This window comes from Frieseomelitta varia, unplaced genomic scaffold (assembly GCF_011392965.1).
Source record: "Frieseomelitta varia isolate USP_RPSP 00005682 unplaced genomic scaffold, Fvar_1.2 scaffold_358, whole genome shotgun sequence".
Classification (NCBI taxonomy): domain Eukaryota; kingdom Metazoa; phylum Arthropoda; class Insecta; order Hymenoptera; family Apidae; genus Frieseomelitta; species Frieseomelitta varia.
Window position 1 is genome coordinate 690,450 of NW_025110099.1, and position 25,712 is coordinate 716,161.

The 25,712-nt window shown below is 37.1% G+C and overlaps 1 protein-coding gene and 1 long non-coding RNA gene across 3 annotated transcripts; one reads left to right on the forward strand and one right to left on the reverse strand.

Moving 5' to 3' along the window:
* Nucleotides 1-4,746: 4,746 nt before the first annotated feature.
* Nucleotides 4,747-8,556, forward strand: LOC122530849. Its single transcript, XR_006307113.1, has 3 exons — nt 4,747-4,822; nt 5,742-6,132; nt 8,355-8,556. It is a non-coding gene; the product is annotated as an uncharacterized LOC122530849 (long non-coding RNA).
* Nucleotides 5,703-24,750, reverse strand: LOC122530847 (protein SCAI). Of its 2 annotated transcripts, none has more exons than XM_043658199.1 (4): nt 24,449-24,750; nt 18,908-19,758; nt 10,387-10,800; nt 5,703-5,972 (listed from the first exon to the last, which is right to left on the reverse strand). In XM_043658199.1, the coding sequence occupies exons 1-4, from the start codon at nt 24,640-24,642 to the stop codon at nt 5,710-5,712; spliced, it is 1,722 nt and encodes a 573-aa protein (XP_043514134.1). In that variant the 5' UTR covers nt 24,643-24,750; the 3' UTR covers nt 5,703-5,709. The 2 variants fall into 2 exon arrangements, with proteins under 2 accessions (XP_043514134.1, XP_043514135.1); XM_043658200.1 differs by having other exon boundaries at nt 5,703-6,072.
* Between the last annotated feature and the right edge of the window lie 962 nt (nt 24,751-25,712).

Below are 25,712 nucleotides of genomic sequence, written 5' to 3' on the forward strand. Positions count from 1 at the left end.
CTTATTTACTAATTATTCTGTGTATAAGTCTAGCATTACATTATATAGTTGTCTTGTAATGTAAAATAAATTCCAAAATTTTCCAGAGTATTTCAATAAATGTAACAAGTAGGTATCCTAATATAGCCGGTAGTATATATTTACTATAGGCCTATAAACCCTTTTTTTCAAAAACTTCTCTAAATTCTTTTCATTTCTCTCGTCGACAATCAAACAAAGAGTGAAATGTTTTCAAGAATATAATACACAGTGTGCAATAAAGTAAAGCAGTTGATCGTTGGAATTCACAGCAAGATGTGAAAAACCAAAAGAATGAACTCTGCCATTTAAAAGACAGGACGAACACCCAAGAACCAAAGGACTATATCGTAGAGGTCGACAATCGCATGGTCTCTGATATCAGGCATATGAGATCGGATAAATTGCTCGTTTAATCTCGCTGGACATTATAAACGGTAAATATATAGGATCTCCCCTAATCGTTGTATCTGCGATGTTAGGGCACGCACGTTTTTTGATACGTTCTTCTGGATCTCGCTTTCCTTCTTTTCCCTTATTTCCTTTTTGTTTCTTACAAAACATAGAGAATGTACAGACGTGTGTGTGTGTGTGTGTGTGTTTGTACGTGTGTGTGTACGTGTGTGTGTGTGTTATAATACAGTGCACCGCGAATCGTGTATACAGCGTGTCTCAGGTTTCTTTCATAAAACAAGCTTATCCGTATTCTACGAATAAAAGAACGTGAGTCGCAAAAAAATTCGTGGCTAAAAGTACGAAATGCAAGGAAGATGACAGACAATTTCGAGAAAAAGGAAGATAAGATCAAACAGGTATTAATACGCGTTGTGAGCAAAGAGTTGATTGCTTCAATTGGTTCAATGGAGCTTTATAAGTAATTCAATGTTTGATCACTGTGACTTTTCTCAGTTGACGAAACTGGCGAACACTTTGCGAACGAGGTGTCAACGACTAATATGCCGATCGTAAACCTATTTCTGTCTTACAGTATAGTAAGTCAGTTCCTTATCGTATGTATGTATGCATGTATTTCGTATTTTTATTAGAATTTTTTCTTTAAATAACTCGTGTTTACTGTGATACTTTTTTCTTTGTTTCTTTTATTCGTGAAATCTCTTCGTTTTGTGGAAAAAGTCTGTGACACCCTGTATTTCTTAAACGTAACAATGGACGAACGTTTGTCTGAGAATACCGCTGTTATTCTACTCTCGAGTCATTGTCCCTCACCGTTTTCCTTCGTTCACCTTCCTTTCTCCTCTAATTTCCCTCTTGTTTTCTCGCGAAAATCTTTTACATAGTATTTCTCACATACACAGTTTGGGCCTGTTCGCCCTTCTTTCTTCCTTGATATTACCTTCACATTTTCGTCTCTCTTTCTACCGCTATCATAGTGATGTACATAGTCAACGTTTCAATTCAAACGATTTGAATTCAATCGTGTGCTTTTCGGTTAGGTCACAATTGCGAATTCGTATTTCATAGATGCAAGAAAAGTAAACAAACTAAACAGCATAAACTGGTGCTATACTTTGGCATATATAATTATTTTATATATATATTTGCATACTATATGCATTCTGTGCCTTTTTTCTGACATGGAAAAATATAACCGTATCTTTTGACAAACGCGGAACGCTATTTTATGAGAGCTACAGCAGCGAACTGACATGTAACCACTATGATTCTTACAATTAGCCCTCGTCCCGCGAGCTAAATTGTCCGTCGTACAGGAGAGAGCAAGTTCAATTCGGCGGGTCGTCGCCTCGGAAACACAATGAGAGCCACTCTTTCTCGCGCTCTGGCCGCTCTACTTTTTGCTTATAAATAAACGAGCTTTGCGATTGGCACTGTGTGACGTCGACGGGCCACACCGTGGTGCAAAGCCGCGAACAGGAAAATTGAAACGAACGGAGAAGAGGCGATAAGAAGCGTGAAACGGTCAGGATGGAAATTGAGAGAAAGGAAACCAAAGGTGAAGTAAATACAAAGTGAGAGATACGTTAAAAGTCGGTGCGTATCAAATGAAACTGCAATTGCATACAGTGTATATAAAACTCGATGAATTTTCTCGCCACGGTTTCACTTCCAGATCAGTTTTGGAATTTTCAAAAGATCGTGGAACGAAACTGTCGTCATTTCTTGCAGTTTTAAATCTTCCCTCTTCGCAAATGCTCGAATTCACGTCGGGCATTTTTTCTAAATTCAACTTCATGCAACAGAACAATTTAATGTTACAATGCCCCGTGGTTCTTCAAATTGGACATGCATGATTTATGGCTCGGACTTTAGAAAGTAACATTTCATCGATCCAATAGTAACATCTCATTAATAGTAAAAAAAAAAAAAAAAAAAAGGAAAAAGATTTAAAAGGTAGTCAATGTAAGTGATTTCTCATTAAAATATCCTTTTGTTGGCGAAAATCTTCCAATTATCAAAACAATTTCCCGTATATTAACTCTCTTGATTTCTGTTGATACAATTGATCGGAATATTGTTGCCAGTTTCAGAACGAATTTCGGCAATTTGCTTGTAAATAAATGACAAATTCAGAAATATGGCATGTCGTTAATTTTTTTTCAAATTAGTGAAAAAATTAGTTAGACAATCCAATTGGCGAAATGATTCCAGAATTTTGGTCGGTGTATAATAAAAAAAAAAAGTAAAAGACTGACCGTGACAAGACGTTTTATGTTTGCGAGTTTGACGTAGTACGCAAGGTGTATCGTTTTCTGAAATTGGTGAATCTTTTTTGTGTTTTCGTTGCTAGATTATTCGCATCCGGTTCGTCGGGGGAAACCGGAAACATCTCGCGCAAGAAGGAATTATATATAACAATGGGAGAAACAAACGGAGAGGTAGGAAAGTAAAGAGGCGGAGAACCGTAGAAAGACGTTGTCTGCGTGGGTGACGATTACGAGATGAGAACAAATAGAGAAAGAGAGAGAGAGAGAGAGAGAGAGAAAGAGTGCGCCGGAAAACCTGCACTTCGCGGACACATCCAACGAAAATAGAATCGCAAAGTCTCAGACTCGCGTTTCTACAATAAAAAACACGCGTATATATTATGTATGTATATAGTGCATGGTGGCTCGAAAAAAAAAAGAAAAAAAAAAAAGGAAAAATACTCAAACACTTATAGAAAACTTATAGAAATTTCGTTACACAGCACCTGTAACGAGGCTTGGCTGTTGTTGTTTGAAACAAATCTGAAATTGTGCGTAGAAGCTGCAAGACACTCGATGCAAATATATAAAAGTAGAACTATTCGTTATATTAGTAAGCCTCGATATTTATGTGGAACCACCTTCAACATTTATCATTTACAGTTGGCGATGACGATCCACGATATATATATATATACTAAATATATATGTTTGTAATAAATGTCTCGTAACTTCCATCTATATTACACTTCATTCAAAAATCGCACAAATTTCGAATTTGTCACATAACGATGCCGCGATAAGCGTTCGAGTATTTTTTTTTTGTGAGCCACTGTATGTATATGTCTCTTTGTACGTATATGTGTATATTCTTGTGACAGGTGTTGGATACAGATTTGAGTGCGCCGCTCAATTCGCGATTCGAATGGTTCCCACAGTCCTCGGTCATCAAACTAGGACCACTTAAAAAAATTGTCAAGTCAGTTGCGCAATACTTAGAATGGACAACGTATAAATAGAGAGGCGAGTCACGCGAGATTTACGTATTAGTGGAAGTACGAACATGTTCTTCAATGAAAACTGCTAATCAATGAAATAAATTAAATAAATTAATTGTACTACGTGTGCCTGATTATCTACGTACTTACTTATTAATTCGTACAACCAAGAACAATTCGGACATTTATTTCGAAGAAGTGAAACGCTCCTGCTAGAAGAAACGTCCTAATTTGATGCCCGTGAACTGTGCAAACGAACGTCGTACTTCGTATTCAAGTAACGAATGTTTCCTTTATTTCTCTGTAAATCGACTGATCACCGTGAATTCGCGAGACGAATTTTCCTTTCCTTTCCAATCTCTTTTGCCTTCTCGTCTTCTTCGTTTTGCCGTTTTTTCAGGTGACAGCGAAGGGGCTGGAAGGGTGCGTGGCCTGCGATCCGAATAATCGAAAAAACCGAGAACCGAACGGAAAAATCGTAAAACACGGAAAAAGAAAAAAAAAAAAAAAAAAANTGGCAATTCTCGGCAGGGCCGAGGCTTGTAGGAGTTGACCTGACAAGACGCCTCGGAGGGTTCTGTTCTGCGCCAGAACATGTTATATGTACAGTTATATAATATAATAAGTCATTCTACATATTTTATGTATAGTTACATAATAGAGTAAGTCACTATACATGTTATATGTACAGTTATATAATACAATAAGTCATATGTATACATATTATATGTATATTTATATAATATATTTAGTTATATAAAAATATTGCAAAGACATTCGTTGACCAATTGCGAAAATCTAAAGTATTTTATACAACTTCATTTTTGCAAATTTGATACAAAGACGTACGTGACATATTGACAATTTTATCGTAAAACAAATACGTACAATTGAAAAAAAAAAATCGTATTATTCACCACAGATTATTATACTGAATGTTAAAAATACAAAGTGCTCTGAAACTTGAGCGAGAGCGTACATACATAAGGCGAGGTCCAAGATAAAAATTTCTCAAATAACGTTCCTCGCGTGAACTTTAATTTAAAAAAGAAAAAAAAAAAAAAAAAAAGAGGAAAGAAACGAATCTCGAACCGAGTCATTCGACGACACGCTAAAAGCTTCTTAAAATCGTACAAAGCACCAGTGCGTACAAATTCACTCTCCCTTTCGTCTATACATACAACTTGAGACATCACAAACGCCCACTCCCTTTCACACGTATTATAATTATTCATCCTTTCTGTTCGAGTTTCTTCTTTTTTTCTTTTTTTTTTTTCTTCTTATTATTTCTTTTTTTCTCTTTTGTTTCTTTTTACCATCGACGCAGTGACAGAATATATTATATATTTCATATATATATATATATATATATATATATATATATATATAGACTTTTTTTCTCTGTTTTGTGTTTCGTTTACTAGTCCGTAGCAAAAAAACTGGCAGCGGTGTGTCGCGATTAACATAGAACGAGTCCTCGTAGAAGGAGAACGCGAAGCCGCGGGTCATCTCTTCGCTCGTTCTCCTCCACCTTCTGCTTCTGTTTCAGTATCTTAGCATTTTTCTCTCTCTCTCTCTCTTCCACGTGCAACCGGCAGAGAGACAGAGAGAGAAAAAGAAAGAAACCGCGTCGTTACCCGGCGTCGCCGTTGTCTTTCTCGAACGTAACGTTCGATCGACAATGACCGTCCAGGAAGAATCAAGAGATCATTACCGACGAACCAGACGATCGAGGATGACAACAGGAGACGAATGAGAGGCACGACACCGGGTTACCCTGAGACGGCGTCGACGATATCCAACGCGAGCGTGATTTATCGAGCGACGTTGATGCACACGTGCACGTGGACACACACACACACGTGGATTTCCTCGTTTCTCTCACACCATTTATTCTTTATCCTCCTATTTTTCCTATACACGCGTACGTACTTCTTCGAATTTCCCCTTCCTTCGATCCTCTTCCTTTTCTTTTTTTTTTTTTTTTTCTTTTTCTGTTGGTTTTCGTTCAGACGCGGTTTAATGAGGTCTCAGCGTAACGATTTTATTGTTGCAATTGTAGTTACAGTAATCGTAATCGTAGTCGTGGCCGTACGCCGGCAACAGGGACGTGGACTCGTGCGGGGCCGGGCAGGGAAGATGCCTGGGTCAGGCGAGCTCGTTGCTTTCCGGAAAGTGGTCACGGCAGTCGAGGCAGGCGGCCAGGTCGAGCACCAGATGATGAAGGGTGGGATGCTCGAGGACCTCTGCGTCCGGCAACGGTGGATGACAACGGGGCCTCTGCTGTCGACCCCTGAACGACCGGTGCAGATTCAACACCACGTCGCAGAACACGTAGCGCACCAGCAACAGTCGTAGGAAATCGTCGCCGAAGAATTGCAACACGCTGGTCTCTGCGTGGACCGGTAAAAGCGCACGGTCAGGTCTAAGATTCTTTCTCTCTCGGGGTTCTGGTATGTTACTTTTCTTTTTTCACTTTACGTTTTTTCTTTCTTTGTTTTCTCGTTTCCTTTTTCTTTGGTCTTTCCTTTTCTCGATACGTGCACGCGTTGCAGATGGTTGCAAAGATGCCTCCGCGGTTGCGTACAATTGGCCGTGCAGTTTCTTTCCTTTTTTTTTTTTTCTCTCTCTGTTTTCCCCCTTTTTTGCGAATGAACTCGCGGCCTTTGGAAACTGGAACTGGGGATCTTTGCGAGGTTGTTTGAAATATTCTTTTTAAAGAAACAACTTTCAGGTGTGTGGCGTATGTTTTTTTTTTTTTTTTTGTTTGTTTGTTTGTTTGTTTGGAATTTGGAAAGAGGTGACGGATAGCAAATAACAAAATTGTGAGAAAGTAACAATACTACTGAGCATACGAATTGATTCTCTTTCTTGAATTGTTTTTGAAAAAAAAAAAAGGTTTTTATCGATTATCAATAGCAGAACATATTTTACTCGGACCTCGGAAGAAAGAAGTAAAGAAGATACGACTAAAATTAAAGATCAATTTTAGGACTTAAGATAAAAATTACTGTGCACTGTATGTGATTAACAAATACAAATAAAAGCACAAGTGTAACTGAAAGGTGTTACATTGTTGTGAAGCTTGAATTAAAAAGATCTTTGCCACACAATTTTGCTATTCTATTTTGTTCTTTTCAAATTGTTATTCCAAATTCTGAAAAAGCGGGAAAAGAGGGAGTGGGAATAAAAGCAAACATAATCTCAATATCTAAGAGAAAATCGAATACTAAATAATGTAAACTGCACATCAAACAATCCGTAGAGAGACCTTTCCAACGCACTGCACGCTCGTCGTTCGTTCGTTTCGTTTCAAAATTTTGACGTTCGAGCAATTCGATTTACTTTTTTTTCGATCGGGAACGTCAGTCTGGCGTGGTGACTTCCGTTATCAAGAACTCAGTCCCTTTGCACTTCATAAATTTTTACGAACTTCTCCCCAGTTACGAGCGAATGAACTTTCGTGATTTTTACGAATGTCCGCGACAAGTTTGTCTCGACCCCGATCCGAAAAGGAGGGGTTAAGAAACTTCTCGTTGGGATTACGTAAGCGTTGATAACCCTTGCTCCAAATAGAAAAACCTAGCGGGGAAAATCTTTTCCCTCGGGTTGGGAATTTTTTTTTTTTTTTTGATTCTCGAGATTCAACGCTGTCCGAGAAGAATTATTCCTTTTTTGGGAAAGAATCTTTTATTTAAAAGAAAAAGAAACGATTAGTATTTTATTTAAAGAAAATTAATAATAATTATGTTCCTTTGCTATATACCTTCTGCATTTGTGGTATCATAACCGTGAAGTTTGTGTTGCAAATAGAGAATATGCTTTTATACATAAAACCGTGTGCGTATTACAATTAAATATAACTTCTCTTCGGTAATTAAATAGGATTTAAAAAGTATATGTATATACATATGTATACTAAATCACACGACGTTGATTGACGATTGGTTTAGGTTTAGTGACTTGTACTATATAGTCTGATCTACTGATACTAGAAAGACAAATCAAGCAGTGGAAAATTTTTCTTAATAATCGAAGCCAAGTAACTATGCTTGCGATTATTTTCATCAACACAATTGTACAAAATGAAGAAACAAGTGAAAAATTATTTTTCGTGCGTAGTAGCATTAACCAACCACTTGCGCTGGGCAGCTGACTGCGGACCATAACGAGCGACCAAATCGTATACAACAATTCTTTTTCGCTTTCTTTTTCTTTTGAATTCGTCGGCATCACTGCATAGAAATTATTGAGAATAAATAAATTTATTATTCGTTTTGCCCGGGTTATACTTAAATGTACCTAACACACTAAATATACTTACTGCATTAAATATAGTTAAAACTGAGAAAATGTTGTAATTTGGAGCAAAAAAATTCTTGACGTCGTTCCAGCGCAAGAGATTCTACACTACGAAATCGACATAAAATTAAGGACCGGTTTATCATAGCATTACAAGTTAGCGATTTTAATGAAAATGAAATGGTATCCAAAAAAAAAAGAAAAAGAAAATCAAACAAATTCTCTATTACAACCACAGCGTTGAAGAACAGAATTCACAGCTCGTGTCGAGGAAAAAAGTTGCTTCAACGCCCCTTTCAACCCCCCTCCGCGATTTATCACACCGTGTTGGAAATCACCAGCTGACGTCCACAATCTTCCTTTTAAACAAAAGTTCCAGATCCAGAGATATGGCCGACAAATTTGCATATTACTGTTGCTGCTGTTGTTGCCTGCTACTCGAGAAACCTGTTGTTGTTCGAACTTTCGAACGAATTATCGCCAGGCTGGATAGCCAGCTGGCTGGCCCGATCGATTTCGGTGAAACTTTCTGAGGGTGAAGTGAATTAAACGTATCCGCGCGAAGCTTTACGACGCGACGCGACTATTAGAGAGAGAAAGAGAAAGAGAGAGAGAGAGAGAGAGAGAGAAAGGGAGAAGAGAGGAGAGCCTGCGACAAAGGAAGCCACTCGTACGTTCAAAACTCGCACACGACATATCGCTGTCGCGGGAGGAACAATAGAAAGCCTCTTTGTAGCCGACCCTAGATCACGCGTCTAGGAGGCGAGATTGCCGGTTCAGCGATAAACACGGTCTGGATCTAGGCCAGGTCTGTTTATCGTTCGAAACGCAATCGTAAATCCTTTTTTAGCGCGATCTGGCTGCCGATGATCGAACCCGGACGATTTTCGAGGACTGGGATCGAGAATTCTTACGATGCATCCTAACACCTCTTCGTCACGGAATCAGTTATTGGATCGTTTAATTTTGAAAAGGTTTTACGCATTTCGTAAGTTCTCTAAATTTCGAAAAATTCAAGCCTCCGAATATCTAGATTTCGAAGTTTTTGAACAACATAATAGTAGACGTATAATTATTATTTAGTTGTTTAAAATTTATTTACAATTGTTAGATGTTCTATGATGATTCTATGACCAAAACAGTTAATTTTTTGAAGTTGATGCATGGATCAACAGTATTTGGCAATGAGGTCTGGCAAGTGGGACTGAATGGAAAGTCCCTTATTCTAAAATTATGAAATTGAGCTATTAAAATTACATATATTTATTCTTTCAGAGAAATAGATTGTTAAATTGTTAAATAGATTGTTATGTCGATACATACGAAATACTCAAGGATCATAAATTATTTGAGAAAAATGTCTTCTTTATTTCGACAAATATACTTACGATACTTTCTGAATACTACTCAAAGCCATCAAATTCATTGATTATTCGTATTGGAAAAAATAAAATGTAAATTTGATGTATAATTCAATATCGATTGGAACTGAACATTTTAACAGTTTAGGAAAAAATGTACGATGCAGAATTTTTTTTTTTTTTTTTGTCTTTCCTAGCCCGCGCTCTCTTCAACGAGGATCGATTACTGCCCTTTGAAGAAAAAAAAAAAAAAATAGATGATATTGAAATAAAGTCATTCGCGCGTAAGCAATACAGTGTATCTAAACGACCTTCACACTATTCACACCAGTCGTTTAATTACAAAATTTCCTGTTTAACCACTTGCGCTGGCAACTGATTGCGGACCATAACGAGTGACCGAAACCGTACACAATAATTCGTCGCTTTCTCCTTGAACTCGTCGATATCATACGACTGGATAGAAATTATTGAGAAGTAATAAATTTATTACTTGTTTTGCCTATTTTTTTTTTTTTCACTTAAATATAGTTAAAACTAAGAAAAGAACATTACAATTTTGGAACAAAAACAATTCTCGACGTGCGTGGCACGTCGTTCCAGCGTAAGAGGTTAAAAAAAAGAATCTTACAATCTTCAAATCTACAGCACACACACCTAAAAGAAAAAGAGAAAAAAGAAATGCGTACTATATCTGATTTCCATTCCGTTCCGAGACTCAACTTAGCGGACCAGCTTCCACCGTCGTTTAAATATTCTAAGATCACCCGTCTGATATAAATCTCTAAAAGCAATATTCTCATCGCCCCCAGTCCACGGGGATCGAATGCAGCCAGAGCCAAGAAAGTTTCACCGATTCACGCCCCATTCCCCCTCCCCCCCCCGTTCCCTATCTAATTAGAAAAGAAAGAGAGACAGAGACAGACAGATAGATAGACAGATAGTTAGATAGATAGACAGACAGAGAAAGAAGCAGAGCAGAGCTCTTCCAGGCCGTGTCAGGGGCGATAAAAAAAAAAAAAAAACAACGTCCTGGATCCTTACCACATCTGGAGCGCATGACGAGTTGACAGGCCTCGATGAGGAATCGCTCGATGTAATGCTGGCATCGCTCCCAGTGGTGCACGGCTAGGCTGCCGATGTTGCATATAAGGCAAAACGCGGCTAGGGGGGCGTGGAGAAACAGAGTGAACAGGCTTCCACCGTGTCGAACGTCACGTAACGTCGGCGGCGTGTCTTGGGGGGACATCAGCACCATCAACGGCTGCCCGAAGTAACGGGGTATCTGTTGGAACACGAAACTGTTGTCCGAGTCGACGACCACGAACAGCGGCTTCCTCGTGAACGGATAAAGGTCACCCGGGTATAGGCAGTGCGGTTCCTTGCCACCTGTCGGCCTCTTCCCGTGCTCCGGGTCCCTCTTGCTGCACGTCGACACGCCACCCAGGTCGTACCCCACTGCAAAATCGGAAAGTTTATCAACATCGTGCAATTCCGGTTTCGTGGAGCGGCGCGATGTCACGTGGCGAACGGTACCCTATGCTATACGAGGGGGGGGAAGGGGGGAATTGGCTTCATAAATTCTCCTAAACATTCTCTTATACATTTCATAGAAATTATTGAATTAATTATTAGATTAATTATTCGACCTTGAACATTCGTTTCGTCAATTCGTTTATCATCGAATTTAATTTCTGGACATTTGATTTTGAGTTTCACTAAGAGACTTTATAATAAATTGAATTTCTATTTCACCATTGACTATAATTAATCAAGATATATTGTTAACGTTAGAAATTTCTACATGTTTTTTTGAATTTTATCAACACTATATCTTATTGAATCAAATTAATTATTGTAACTTTTTTCTAACTATATTAAAAAATTTTCCTTTTTCTTTAGTATGATTAGGACCATGACCAATTATCATGTCATTTAATTTATTTTAATAAATTTATTAATTAGAACTATTTTATGAATCAGTTTAAAAATTATATTTTTATCATTTTTTATATTTTTTAATGTAATTATTGTTAAAAGTTTGTGTTTTCGCGGACTTTGGCTCTTAACTTTAGTTCTTAACATACAAGTTGAGGTCTCCGTTTTAAAGACAAACCTATGAAACTCAATTTGATCAAACTGAACATTGACAAATGAAAATTGCATATAATGTTTTTCAATACTTTGAATCCCTTGAATTATCATATCATTGAATTTAATAAATTTATTAATTAGAACTATTTTATGAAACTTATTTATTGAATTAATTTTACAGTTTCAACAAGTGATGACTTGCTCCTTAATGTTGAAAAGGAAATCGTAAGGCAAGGAGTCAAGTTCGAGATTTGAAATTTCGTATTCTGTAGTTAATGCAATAGTGATTAATAAAAAAATCGAAGACGTGAATACCGAAGAATTTGAAAGTGCAAAGCTCTGCGATTCAAGGATGAATAAGTCGAAAGTGAGAAAAATGAAAAATGATTGAAGTATTCGGAACGTTCAAACGTCGAAACGGAAAATAGTTTCAAAGTTATTAGGGTAAACTCGTTTTGTCGCTTAGGCCTGTTTTCTCGCACGTGAGTGTGTTCCTATAAATAAAAGCGACAATCAGGTTGTATCGGTCGTTCACGCGCGGCCGGCTCGAAAGAGCGCCAGCTTCATTTCGGCAAAACAATGAGCAGAGAAAAGCTCGCCGGACCATGTCGGTTCTCGAGCTTTTCTCGTTCGAAATTGGAGCGTTACCAAAATCGTTGCCTGCATCCTTGGAAGATTTATTTGCGCGCGGACTAGATCGCGCGCCACGACATTGTAATTTGTATCGCGCTTTTTGGAACGTACCAGTTCTGCTTTTAAACTCTACCTAGTTTCCTCCTAGATGTCTGATCATTCCTAGTTTTTTCCACTAAATACGTTCTCGATACGAACATACGTATTTCTATTCTCTCTCTCTCTCTCTCCGCATTCTCTGCTTGTTCCCCTTCCAAATTTCAAAGATTAAATTTAATTTCGTATCTAGAAGACCATTTACTGTACATAATTATTATTATAAAGATTATTATTAAGATTATTATTATAAAGATTATTCACGAGAGTCTTAATATCTTCATCGAAATTCATCGAATTATTTTCTTCTTCGAGTATTAACCTCTTGCGTTGGAATGCAACATTTTCTCAGTTTTAAGTATACTTATATGTAACAAATGATACCCTAGGCGAAACAAACGATAAGATTATTAATAATTTCTATCTGTAGTGATATCATACCGACGAGTTCAAAAGAAAAAGTAAGCGACAAATTATTGTATACGGTTCGGTCACTCGTTATGGTCCGCAATCAGTTAACCTCTTGTGCTGGAATGACGTGCTACACACATCGAGAATTTTTTTGGTACATTTAAATACAATCCAAAAGGCAAAATAAGTAGTAAATTTATTACTTCCTAATAATTTCTATCTATAGTGACATCATACCGACGAGTTCACTAGAAAAAGAAAGCGACGAATTATTGTATACGATACGGTCGCTCGTTACGGTCCGCGGACCAGTTTGCCAGCGCAAGCGGTTAAAATACATAGTTTGTTTCGTTCCAAGCGACGATCCAAAAGTCCAAAAATCAACAAAAAAAACGAACTTAAATATATCTCGCGATCTTCGCACGACGTATTTGGCCTCGCGTGTCGGAGATCAGAACACATAGCGAAACGCCAAAACGTTTGAAACCGCAAAAACCGATTATATAGCCGTGAAAAAAAGTGAGATTTCCAACGAAGCCGAAAGCTTGGAGAGTTTGGTTGAACGAGGCAGAGGAATGTAGCCAGCATGGTTTCCTCAATATCGACGCGCCATTCGCGTATTTCGATATTGATTGTAAACTTAGAATTCACCGGGCTCGGCTGCTTGGAATCTCTATCGCGGAATGACCTTGACACGAATGTACTACTCTACTTTCGTTGAAAGACCGTTTTCGCCTTCTCGGCCAGCTTGTAACCTCACCGCGTTCTGAATAGCGGCTTCCGAGCGTTTCTTTGGTGGTCAGCTCGCTGAATTTTTCAACATCGTCGACCTTCGGTCTTGACTCGAATTTTCTTTTTTTTTTTTCCCCCTCCACTCTTCCTCGATCCTTTCTCTTCTCTTCTCTTCTCTTCTCTTCTCTTCTCTTTCTTTCTTTTTTTTTTTTTTACTTTTTCTTCGCTCCTTTTGAGGCGTTTCACGTGTAACATTTAGGCAACGCACGAGTGGATGTTAAGTGGAAAGTGTACTTTGAAGAAAACAGCAGAGAGAGAAAGAGATTGCTCGATGATCGAATAAATATCAGAGAACGGAAAAAATAGAATAGAATGTGCAAAATTTCGGAAATAGGTGGCCAAATTTCATAACGTGTTCTACTGAAGATTACAGATTCGTAGACACTTTTATCTCGATTTGTAGACACGCGTTACGCTAAAAAAATACACGAGTGTTATTTCGTTTTATTATTAATCATTTTCTGAATATAACAGCAATTAAGAATACTGAGAATAATGATAACTTTTGAAACACACGAGTATTTTTATCGTTAAAAGAAACTCTTTAAATTTACAAAAACTGGAAGAAGCTGTTGTTACTATTCTATTATTAGTTTGTTTGAATTTGACTTTTTATAAAATATTACAAATCTTTTTATTCATAGAAACGAAAGAAAAATGAAAATATAATGATTTAAAGATTAAAAAAAGATTAATGAAGATTAAAGTAAGATTAATTACTTGTTATACGTAGATCTAGCGTACATTTTTCTAGCGTTACTTGAACTCAAAAATTGAACACGACCTAAAAATTTTGCCACCAATTTACCACTCGGTGTACGCGACAGTAAACATCAACACGGTGATAAATATCTGTTTATACATGCGAACACCGACACATGAATTTAGACACAATAGCTTACGAACGTATTTAAATACAGAAACATTTTATGCGTTTTATGCGTTATACGAAACATTTTTGAAATTTCATTAACATCCACTGCAATGAAATGCAATTATCACGATTATCTTGATATTTGAAACGACTTTGAAAATATAACTATAAAATATCTAGTGTAAGTATATTTTATAATATTCATTTACCAACACCTCCATTTGAACTTTATCTACTTTGTTAAAATTTCAAAATTTTTTCTCAGAAAAAAAAAAGGGAAAGAACTCGAAACCTAACTTTTTTAAATGCAAAGTATATTAAACATTTCATAATTTTAAATTTCTTTCACAATTTTCTAAAACAAGACTAGCCAGAAAAGGATAGAAAGATATATTTTAAAATTTCACCCACAGTGCATTTCACTACAGTGTGAATGTGACTTTTTTTTTATATAAATATCAGATATAATATACGTTATATATTATATTATATGATATAATATATTACATAATACACATAAAAGTATATTTTATACTGTAGTAATACACATAAAAGTGTATTTTATACTTTACCATGCTATAAGCATATTATATTATATTATATGATATAATATATTACATAATACACATAAAAGTATATTTTATAGTGTATTTCATACTTTACCATGCTATAAGCATATTATATTATATTATATGATATAATATATTACATATTACACACAAAAGTATATTTTATAGTGTATTTCACACTTTATTATATTATATTATATGATATAATATATTACATAATACACATAAAAGTATATTTTATAGTGTATTTCATACTTTACCATGCTATAAGTTATAGTATGGTAAATATTCGTAGTAAGTATTCAAATACTTTCGTAAACCACTGTACCACCTATCACAAAAGACGTCGAAAGCATTGTACATTCTATTGTTAAATTTTACACGAATTACTAATTAAATCGGAACGAGAAATGCGACGAACGATGGACAATGATTTTAATTATTTTAAACCGGTTTCGAAACGTCCAGGCACGTGGAATATTAGGAAACCATCTAAACGACCTGGATTTTCTATTTAGTTAATTCAACGCGCATCGCGATGGAGGGTCACGGTCATCTACATCTCGCGAGCTGACTCTCGAGATTGTCTTCTTTCGATCCGCATAAAAGTTTCATAAGGGTGGCCACTAATTAAAGACGAGAAAAAAAAAGAAAAAAAGAAAGAAAGAAAGAAAGAAGGGAGCTAGCAGCCGTGTGTTCTTCCAGGTTCTCTCGAGTCGTGGACACCTTGTACTGATCTTTTCGCGAATCCAATTAAAAGCGTTGATTTTTGAAGTAGAAAGGAACGTTGTGTATTGTGAAACTTGCGGAAACTTTTTTTTTTTTTGTGAAATCACGTGGTTTCCAACTTGTTAACGAAGGGGAGCTATTTTTAGACACGTAACTGAAATTATTTTCAACGAATCGGATGAATATGTATAATTTTCGTTTGTCATGAAGTATGCTGCCAGAAAATTTTCCGAGTTATCAATATCAGTTTTCTCAGTTTTCGTATTGAAAATATAGATATTAATAGTTTCTCGAAAATTATGTTTAGTTTATGAGTTTGTATATGCAGTTAAGTGTGACGGTTAAATATTGATCCTTTATACTGTATAAAAACAAATAGTTGTACGTACGTATATACATAGAGGAATTAATACTTCATCTAAAAACTAGTATCTACAGTAAAATAATTTTTCTGCAATTTTTAATATTTTCTAAACCTATAATTACATGTATAAGCTTTTAATTCTATGAGCTTCCTATTCTAACCAATCATTGAAGCTGTAACTAACAAGTAGCTTAAGCTCGATATATTCTAGCACAAATATCTAACACTAAATTCTCTTCTCTTTGTATTTTTTATATAAGATGAAAGAACCTATCTAAAATCACCTATTCCTAAAATCAACCAATTGGTTATTCTCAATACTTTACAATCAATTGTAATTGTAATTATAGCACAATAGGTATAGCTGTTCGTGTGATAAATTATCACAGTACAGTTATATTATGATATTTTAATACGAGATGTCACATGTAATTAATGTATTAATAAAAGCCAATAATACAGTAGCAAGCACAAAATAAGATATATCTTCTGTAACAAAGAGTGCTAACTCAATTTTCTAAGAATTTATTTAATTCTTGAAAGAAATGTAAAAAAAATATATAAAATAATAAAATATAAAATATAAAATATAAAATATAAAATATAAAATATATAATATAAAATATAAAATATAAAATATAAAATATAAAATAATAAAATATAAAATATAAAATATAAAGTATAAAATATAAAATATAAAATATAAAATAATAAAATATAAAATATAAAAAAAATAAAAGCTTCGAATTTCCATCTTGCAGAAAGTAAAAAAATAGCGAAGGCCGGGACAGACTGTCCGCCGCAAAGCTCATCGCTATCGTCAGTCTCGATCAAACATAGAAACACTTCTCGGTCTTCTCCGCTTCAACTTTACATAATCCAAACGCTACCGACGAAAAGGGCGGACTTCGTTTCAGCGACTAAATCGACTGACTCGCGCGCCCCGCATGCTCACCGGAAGCCCTTGAACGAATCGAGGAAAGGCGACGATTCGACTCGATGATCCAATTAACGGCACGCGTTTAAAACTCGATTCGGACGCGGATGTCGTGGGCATCGTGTAACACCGTTGCAACACGGCTTATCTCTTCACGGCCGTTTCCATGCCGAGGAGACAGTTGTCCGAGCTTGTCACACCAGTTACAGTGTTAAGGAGTCACGCGGTACATCTACTCTTTACTGCCCAGTAAAATCAATCGAAACAAAGCGAACTTTATCTTACAATCGTGAATTCTATTTCATCGCGAGGTTTTCATTCACCTCGCCGGGCTCGACTCGTTTCGACAGGATGCGAGTACTTTGGGACAATGAATTTGGCAGGATCGTTTCTTCGAAAAATCGCCAGGAAAGTAGATAAACCGATAGGACACGGAATCCGAGACTGGTCGGATTACCACTGGCCGAGGAAACTGACCGAAAACGCCGACACGCGTTCGCCTTCGGCTTCGCCGAGCGCGTGATTCGCTTTAGCCGTGCATCAACGGCTGCCCTCTACCGTGACAAGTAATTTTCGGCCGATCAACAGGATCGACCGGAGGCCAACCGCCTTTTTTAAAATGAAAAACTATTTTCGTTGACGAGAGGCGAACACGCTTTGATCGGCCAACTGGCTACTAGTTTCGCGCGAACTGTTTCGACTTGGCGATTTTCACGTTGTGGGTGGGTAGCTGAATCGTGAAACGAGGGGAATTTCAAAGATTTTTTTTTGTGTGGCGCAAGGTTTAGGTAAAGGAGAGTATGAAACTTGCTTTGTGGATATGTTAACTCTGGGATTGGCTTTGTCGTTGTACAAGATGACTTTCAGTTGCAGTAAGTTATCACAGATCGGAATGAAATCCCTCCAAAGTTAAGTGTCGTTTAAGAATCGTTTTACGAAGCAATTTCTGAAATGACAATTAGCTACAAACTTAGTAAAATTACCCTAAGACTGACTTTTTCCCAAAGAGTATCTAAGAATATCAAACATCTACCAAACATCTAACTCTTATCATGGTCGTCAAGAGTATTCTTCAGCCTCTAGCCCAACGTGATCACGATGTTAATTCTAGGATTGGCTCTGTCGTTGTACAAGATGACTTTCAGTTGCAGTAAGTTATCACAGATCGGAATGAAATCCCTCCAAAGTTAAGTGTCGTTTAAGAATCGTTTTATGAAGCAATTTATGAAATGACAATTAGCTACAAACTTAGTAAAACTACCCTAAGACTGACTGTACGATCCTCCTTCCCTTTTTCCCAAACAATATCCAAGAATGTCAAACGTCTACCAAAACATCTAACTGCTACCCCGTCGTCAAGAGTATTCTTCAGCCTCTAGCCTCACGTGATCCCGATGTTAACTCTAGGATTGGCTCTGTCGTTGTACAAGATAACTTTCAATTGCAGTAACGAATCCCTCCAAAGTAAAGTGTCGTTTAAGAATCGTTTTATGAAGCAATTTATGAAATGACAATTAGCTACAAACTTAGCAAAACTACCCTAAGACTGACTGTACGATCCTCCTTCCCTTTTTCCCAAACAATATCCAAGAATATCAAACGTCTAACTGCTACCCCGTCGTCAAGAGTATTCTTCAGCCTCTAGCCTCACGTGATCCCGATGTTAACTCTAGGATTGGCTCTGTCGTTGTACAAGATAACTTTCAATTGCAGTAACGAATCCCTCCAAAGTTAAGTGTCGTTTAAGAATCGTTTCCGAGTACTTTATGAAATGACAATTAGTTATAAAATTAGCAAAACTACCCTAAGACTGACTGTACGATCCTCTTTTGCTTTTTCCCAAACAGTATCCAAGAATATCAAGCCTACCTACCAACAACCAAACAACATCTAATCCCTATTCTCGTCGTCAAGAGTATTCTTCAGCCTCTATCCCTACGTTCAAATTTGGACAGCGAAACACAAGAGATAGCTCAGCCAAGACTCTAAAAACAAAAAAAAAAAAAAAAAAAAGAAAAAAAATACTCGCGGAAGCGTGATCGGCGACGATCGAAGGGAACACTCACTTTCTTCCGGATGCTTGACAGTGGAGAAACAGCCATCGGCGGACAAGTAGAGTAACAGCGCCCCGTTCGCGGGCAGCTCCTTAAAGCCGCTCGCGAGGAATACCTGTACCTGGCTGTAGGTGGGCTTGTACAACAGGTACTTGTGTGGATTGTCCCGCCTCGGTGCACCGTTCTCGGCGCCAGGATACGCGCCAGGCCTGAACGGCATTCTACCCGCCGGCGACGCGTCGTGGAGGTGATTAGGGTCGTCCCTCGGCTCCCGTTCGAGCGTTTGCAGCATCCTGAACATGTCCATCGACAATTCACTGAACTTCACCTGGTCGGCGCAGTTGCCGACGATCAGGATCTCCTGCAGGGATAGGCACATGGGTGGCGTACGTTCGACTGGCGGTGAAGTCTGTGGCCCCAGCCTGTGGGTCAGTATGACCGGGTTCGAGTCCGAGTGCACCACTCCGACGGCCGACTCGGCCTTCACGAACGCCTTGATCTCGTCGAGGACCAAATTCCACTCGAGTTGATCGTCCGGCTCGTACGTGCTCGTGTAATCAGCGATCTGGGCGTCCAGCTCTTGGACAAGTTCACGAACGAGCTTCATACGATTCAACAGCAGACAGACGACGATGAAACGCGCGTAGTACCTGAGCTTCTTTACCATCAGGTCGCTCCTGTCCTCCTTGGCGGCGCGGCTGTAGTAAGCGCGGCCGCGTATCGCCGCGTAGAACGAGTAGGCCTCGTGGAGGTACGAAGTCTCGCTGGTACGAAGGTAATAGTGATAGTAAAGTTGGCCGATTTTGCTCGCGATCTCTCCGATTTGCCACCTCTTCAGGCCGTACTTTGTGTCCAGTATCGTCCTGCAAGAAACAGGCGCGCGTGGACCCACGCGCGCCTTTTATGGTTATTAGTCTGATAGGTGGCGATTTGGAGTAGGTCATTTGGGTAGGAGATAAGACGGAGTATTAAGGATTTTAATAATTTGATATTACGAGTTTCGCATGTAATTTGTATGTAATTTATACATAACTTATATAGTTATATATATAAATTATATATAACTTATATAGCTATATACAGTTATAGTTAAATAGGTAAATTATATATAACTTATATAGTTATATAGAGTTATAGTTATATATATAAATTATATAGTTATATACAGTTATAGTTATAGTTATATATATAAATTATATAGTTATATACAGTTATAGTTATAGTTATATATATAAATTATATATAACTTACATAGTTATATACATTTATAGGTGTATATATAATTTATATCTAAATATATAAGTTATATATAATTTATATATAACTATATAACTTGGAATAAGTTGCATATGCATTTATTATATGTAACTATATAAGTTATATATAACTTTATATATAACTATATAATTTATATTTAACTCTATATATAACTACATAATTTATATATAATTTTATACATAACTATATAATTTATATATCACTTGGAATAATTTGCATATGCATTTATTATATATAACTATGTAAGTTATATATAATTTATATATAACTTTATATATAACTATATAATTTATATTTAACTTTATATATAATTACATAATTTATATATAATTTTATATAAAACTTGTAATAAGTTGCAGATGCATTTATTATGTAACTAATATAAATTATATGTAACTTTATATATAATTATATAACTTATATTTAACTTTATATATAATTACATAATTTATATATAATTTTATATAAAACTATATAATTTATATTGAACTTTATATATAATTACATAATTTATATATAATTTTATATACAACTATATAATTTATATTTAACTTTATATATAATTACATAATTTATATATAATTTTATATATAACTATATAATTTGTATATAACTTGTAATAAGTTGCATATGCATTTATTATATGTAACTATATAAGTTATATATAACTACATAATTTATATATAACTTGGAATAAGTTAGCACATGCATTTATTGTATATATATTTATAAAAAAAACTCTCTTTCATTTCAGGAATTTATTGTAACCGATTACAATATAATCTAAACTAACAAGCGTGTCATGAAAAATCGGAGATGATGGGCTAATAGCTCGCAATTTAAAAAGTCAACCACTGGAAAACCGAATGCAAACACCCTACAAAAATACAACTGCTGGATGTTCTACCGCTCTACCAACGCTCCAGTTTAAACAATCACCAACTGAAAGACCCTCGCGAAACGCGACAATGTGCGCTTGTTTCGGGAATCGCACCTCCCCAGACTGAAATCAACGAGAAACAAGTAATTCTCAATACCTGGCTGTAAAAACAAAGGAAAGGAAGAAAAGACGGGTAAACTACTCGCACAATAAACAGCTGAAAAAAAGCGAAACAAAAGGAAACGAGAGAAAGACGGCGAAAGGAAACAGAAGAACAGGGGAGTATAATACAAGCGCAGATATCAGCGATACTTTTGAAACTGGTGGCGGTCGCACGTTCGAGAAACTTTCCCTCTATTGTTTTGACCGATCCTGAAAGAGCGTTCCCGATATTTATTAACGGTCGACGTGGCATGATCGCGTGTCTATGTATACCCCTGCATCCACGTGTTACGTGTGCACTTACGTATGTGTGTGTGTGTATATATATATATATATATGTATTTATATATATATACATATATATATATATATATATATATATATACATTAGGAGGTGTATCGCGGCGGTTGGATGTCGCATGCCGCACGAACGCGAGCAGTGTGAATAGCCGGATAGACAATTGACTCTTTGTCGAGTCGCACCATCAGCCAGCCAGCCTAAGTTGATGACACTTTACGATCAAAAGGGAAAGGGACAAAGGGCCGAAGATTACCGGGCATCCGGTGCAACAGAATCGAAAGGGTAAATAAAGACGTGTATGCAACGTGGTCCAAGTGGGCCAACGAAGCAAACTTTGTCAGCCAGGTGAATCGGTCCAAGGATGGCCCGACGTGAGAGTGAACAGAATGTCACGACAGAAGTTGTACTGAATTTATGAACGAACAGACAGACAGACAGAAAGTGATCGCGATCGATTTGTAAATAGAATGATTCATATAATGTGGAACAAGAGAAACAGATAACGAAATGTTTGAACTGATGAAAGAAGAGTTTTTGGGATTAGAATTACTATCCTCGTCGTTGGTTGGTAAATTATATATCCGATAATCTCTGTTAAAATCGTCGTCTGACATTTTCTGACCTTCCTCTTGACTTATCCCCTAATGAAAGATGATCGGATTTGGCATTGAACTGTTTTAACGTTTAAAAAGTCGACGATTCGTGACGTTGAGCAGCAAAATTTTTCGCCTACATCGCCATAATTAATAATCGATCAGGGATGCTAATTTAGTTTTTATTTATCTCCGTTTGCTTATTTAATGTAACTGATGATTGCTATAAATGTTTAACTGTTTCAAACGAGGAATCAGTGCATTAAATCGTATAAAAAAATTAAACGTGTATTAAACGAATGTATGCATTCACGTAATATGACAGCCACGAGGATCCAAGTCACATGTTTTTCCATCGTGCGAAAAACTCTTTGATTGAAATCATAGAAATATCATGCGAAATTCTAAATCGTATTACGAGAAAAGATTATGAAATATGATATGAAATGCAACTAAATAGTGCTAGGTAGTGCTTTGGTTAAAAAAATGAACATAATTTCTCAACAAACAACGAATCTCATCAGAAATGATACTGATCAGAAATTTTAACAGATTTCAGTAATAGTTTCATCTTTTCTAACACCAGATCTACCACAGACATTGAATTTTACAGTTAATTAAATAATAATATGCATTTTGGCAGCAACTATATCTTTAGAATATATCATTAGAATTGTCAAAATCATTTGGAATTTTATGAATAATTGAAAATATTAATTCACAATTAATTAAAAATATTAAATATGTAAAAATCATTTATACTCGTATAACACGATTAAACTTAAATTTATAATAACACAACATCTTAAACTTAAATATAATAATATACATATATTATATATTTATATAATTATAATTTATTAAATATAATAAATATATAATATAAAATCTTAAAAGCAGGTTAATGATTGGTAGATCTAGTGTTAAAGAGACTATGTCTGCTTCTCAGTGTTAACTGATGTATTTTTTAATTCCCTGTAAATGTACTCGTGTCTGAAAGCGATCGTTTAAAAAGATATTTGAAGTTTTATTCGACAAAATTGAGCACGTGAGAGAGCGGACGTACAAAGGAAACGTGAAAGCACACAATATTAAAGTTAGCATATTTTTTAAATACAGACATAGCTTCCCGACACGAAACTATTCATTTTGTAAAACATTGCTTAATTTCTCTTGTACGTACATATTATATCTCTCTCTATCTTTCGTACTCTGAATTTTGAGAAATTAAAAACGTACGTGGATAGATTACACAGAAAATTTGCTTCTCACGTTCCTTCGTATCTCTAATTTCCATTCCAAACGACACAAATATTTAGATATTCGCTGTGGTTTTTAAAAATTCAGGAGCGCAGTGTATGCGAAATTACATGAAATCAATTCAAATACGTAGAAGATTAAATAAATCTCTGTCTACGTTCGATTTTCCTACTTATATTCCCAAAGAGAGACTACACGACGTGATATTAAAATATTATTGAAACGCAGAGAACGCACAGAATATACGAGTATCTCAAGTACAAAACGCGCTCTCTGTTTAAGTTCGATCACTTCGTCAGCCAAGATTCGAAACTTTTATGTAAATAACCGCAGTCTTAATTGATACGAAAATAAAAGGACGGCAATCGATAAAATCCATAAGATTATCGCGTCGTGTACGTGCAAGGTGCAACCCACTAAAAATACCCACAACGTCTTCCTACAGGAAGATCGCGTGGCAGACATCTGAATAAAGCGTAACGCACGATGGCCACAAACGCGTGACCGTGTTCACTCGCGCGCACGACTCTCCATTCACGCTCACCGTCACATGGTAGGATAAGCGCGTAAAAGGACGTTCGTGGTGAACGGGTGAATCGCGATCGAGTCCTCGTTTTACTCGCCGCTTCACCGTCGTTTCTATTTCTCAGGTACGTGTAGGTGCACGCGTGTCCTTTTCCGCGCGAGGCGGGCTCTCGCGGCTGGTCGGTCCTTTCCGGTGGAGCTCGAGAGGAGAGAAACACCGAACACACAGCTCTGTTTCAGCTCTGTGTATCCTGACGTGTCGAAGGAGACCTCGTGGCACGGAGAACGTAGCGCGCGTGTGATCGATGGCTTCGGCCACGCCAGCGGCCACCCTCGTCCGACTCGATGACTCACCGTGTGGCCTCCTGTGTAGTATATACGCGACGCACGATGTTGCACGATGATGCTTCTCTCTCTCTTTTTTTTTTCCCTCATTTTCTGTTATGTATCCGTTTTGTTCGTCCTTGTCGTATTCACTTGTCTCGCCGTCTTTGTTCCCCTTTCTCTTCTCTCCCTTTTTTTTTTTTTTTTTTTCTTCCTAATGTTTCACTCACCTGTGCTGCTGTTGAAACTTCCACAGCTTCGTGTAGATGTCAAAGGTGCGCCCGAAGTAGCCCTGCCACTGCTTGTGCCCGTATTGTGGCAGATCCCGTAGCCCGTTGAACAGCTGCTTGCTTTTCTCGAGCAGGTGGCAGAACTCGAGGACGACTTTTCGCTCGTGGTCGTCCATGCTAGCCATCATGACCATCTTTGAGGTGAATCGAGATCGCGGCCACTGGCTGGACGGCCCTTCAGACGACGGTCGCGGTGGCCCCGCGTGATGGCGCCTGCCGATTCCGCCACCCTCTCTTCTTGCACTCTGGACACGGACGACGCGACCAACGCGCCGACCCAATCAATACTTGCCCACCCTGCATCAGGGGGCGCACCATGCGTGCCGTACCATGCCACCGAGCCACCACGCCACCGAGCCACCCCGCACGCGTCGCAACGTCGACCTGGGACATCTGTACGCTCTGCCGGTAGACTCGCCGTTGGCCCGCGCTCGAAACGAGGGAACGATCGATGGATTTGTTTCAGAGGGTAACCAACACACACCATTGACTAGATAAGTGCAGGGGCTTCGTTTCTCAGAGTCTGAAATACCAACCAAAAGAAGAAGATCGCTGATTTTTTTTTAGCGTATCGCGGTGTATCGGAGAACTATACCAAACAGAATGATGAATACTGAAATGAATACTGTTCTGATTTTTGGGTGAACGAAGGTATTTTTGAGGGATGGTGAGTTGGCTCGCGATCTTTGCTTGGATCGTTAATCGATCGACGTGAAACAGTTGATTTTGAAAATTTCTTGGTGACTCGATCGCTACAAATCATTTAATCGAAGATAGCATTTTAAATAGCATTTCGAGATGTTGTCGAAGAGAACTTGTCGTTTAATTGTTACAAATAAATTGTTAGAAATATTGGATAACGCTTGAACAATTAGAATATTCAAAAGTTTTATTATTTAAAAGTTCACTTCTTAAAATCGAAGCTTATGACTTTCAGATCAACATAATGATCGGGTCGTCAACAATATGAAAAATTAATTCTCGAAAATCTGTAATACATACTTCGAAAATACGGTGCTTTCCTATTTATAGTAATTAATAATTTTGATCATCTTTAGATCATCTTTTTGTTCTTTGATTTCATGCAACAATAAATACTGCAATTTCTGTATCTGTTGCAAAGTGAAACTAACGTTTGCATTTCTACGTTACTTTTATACATTAGTTAATAATGTTGACTATTTATTTATAACAATCGGGTACT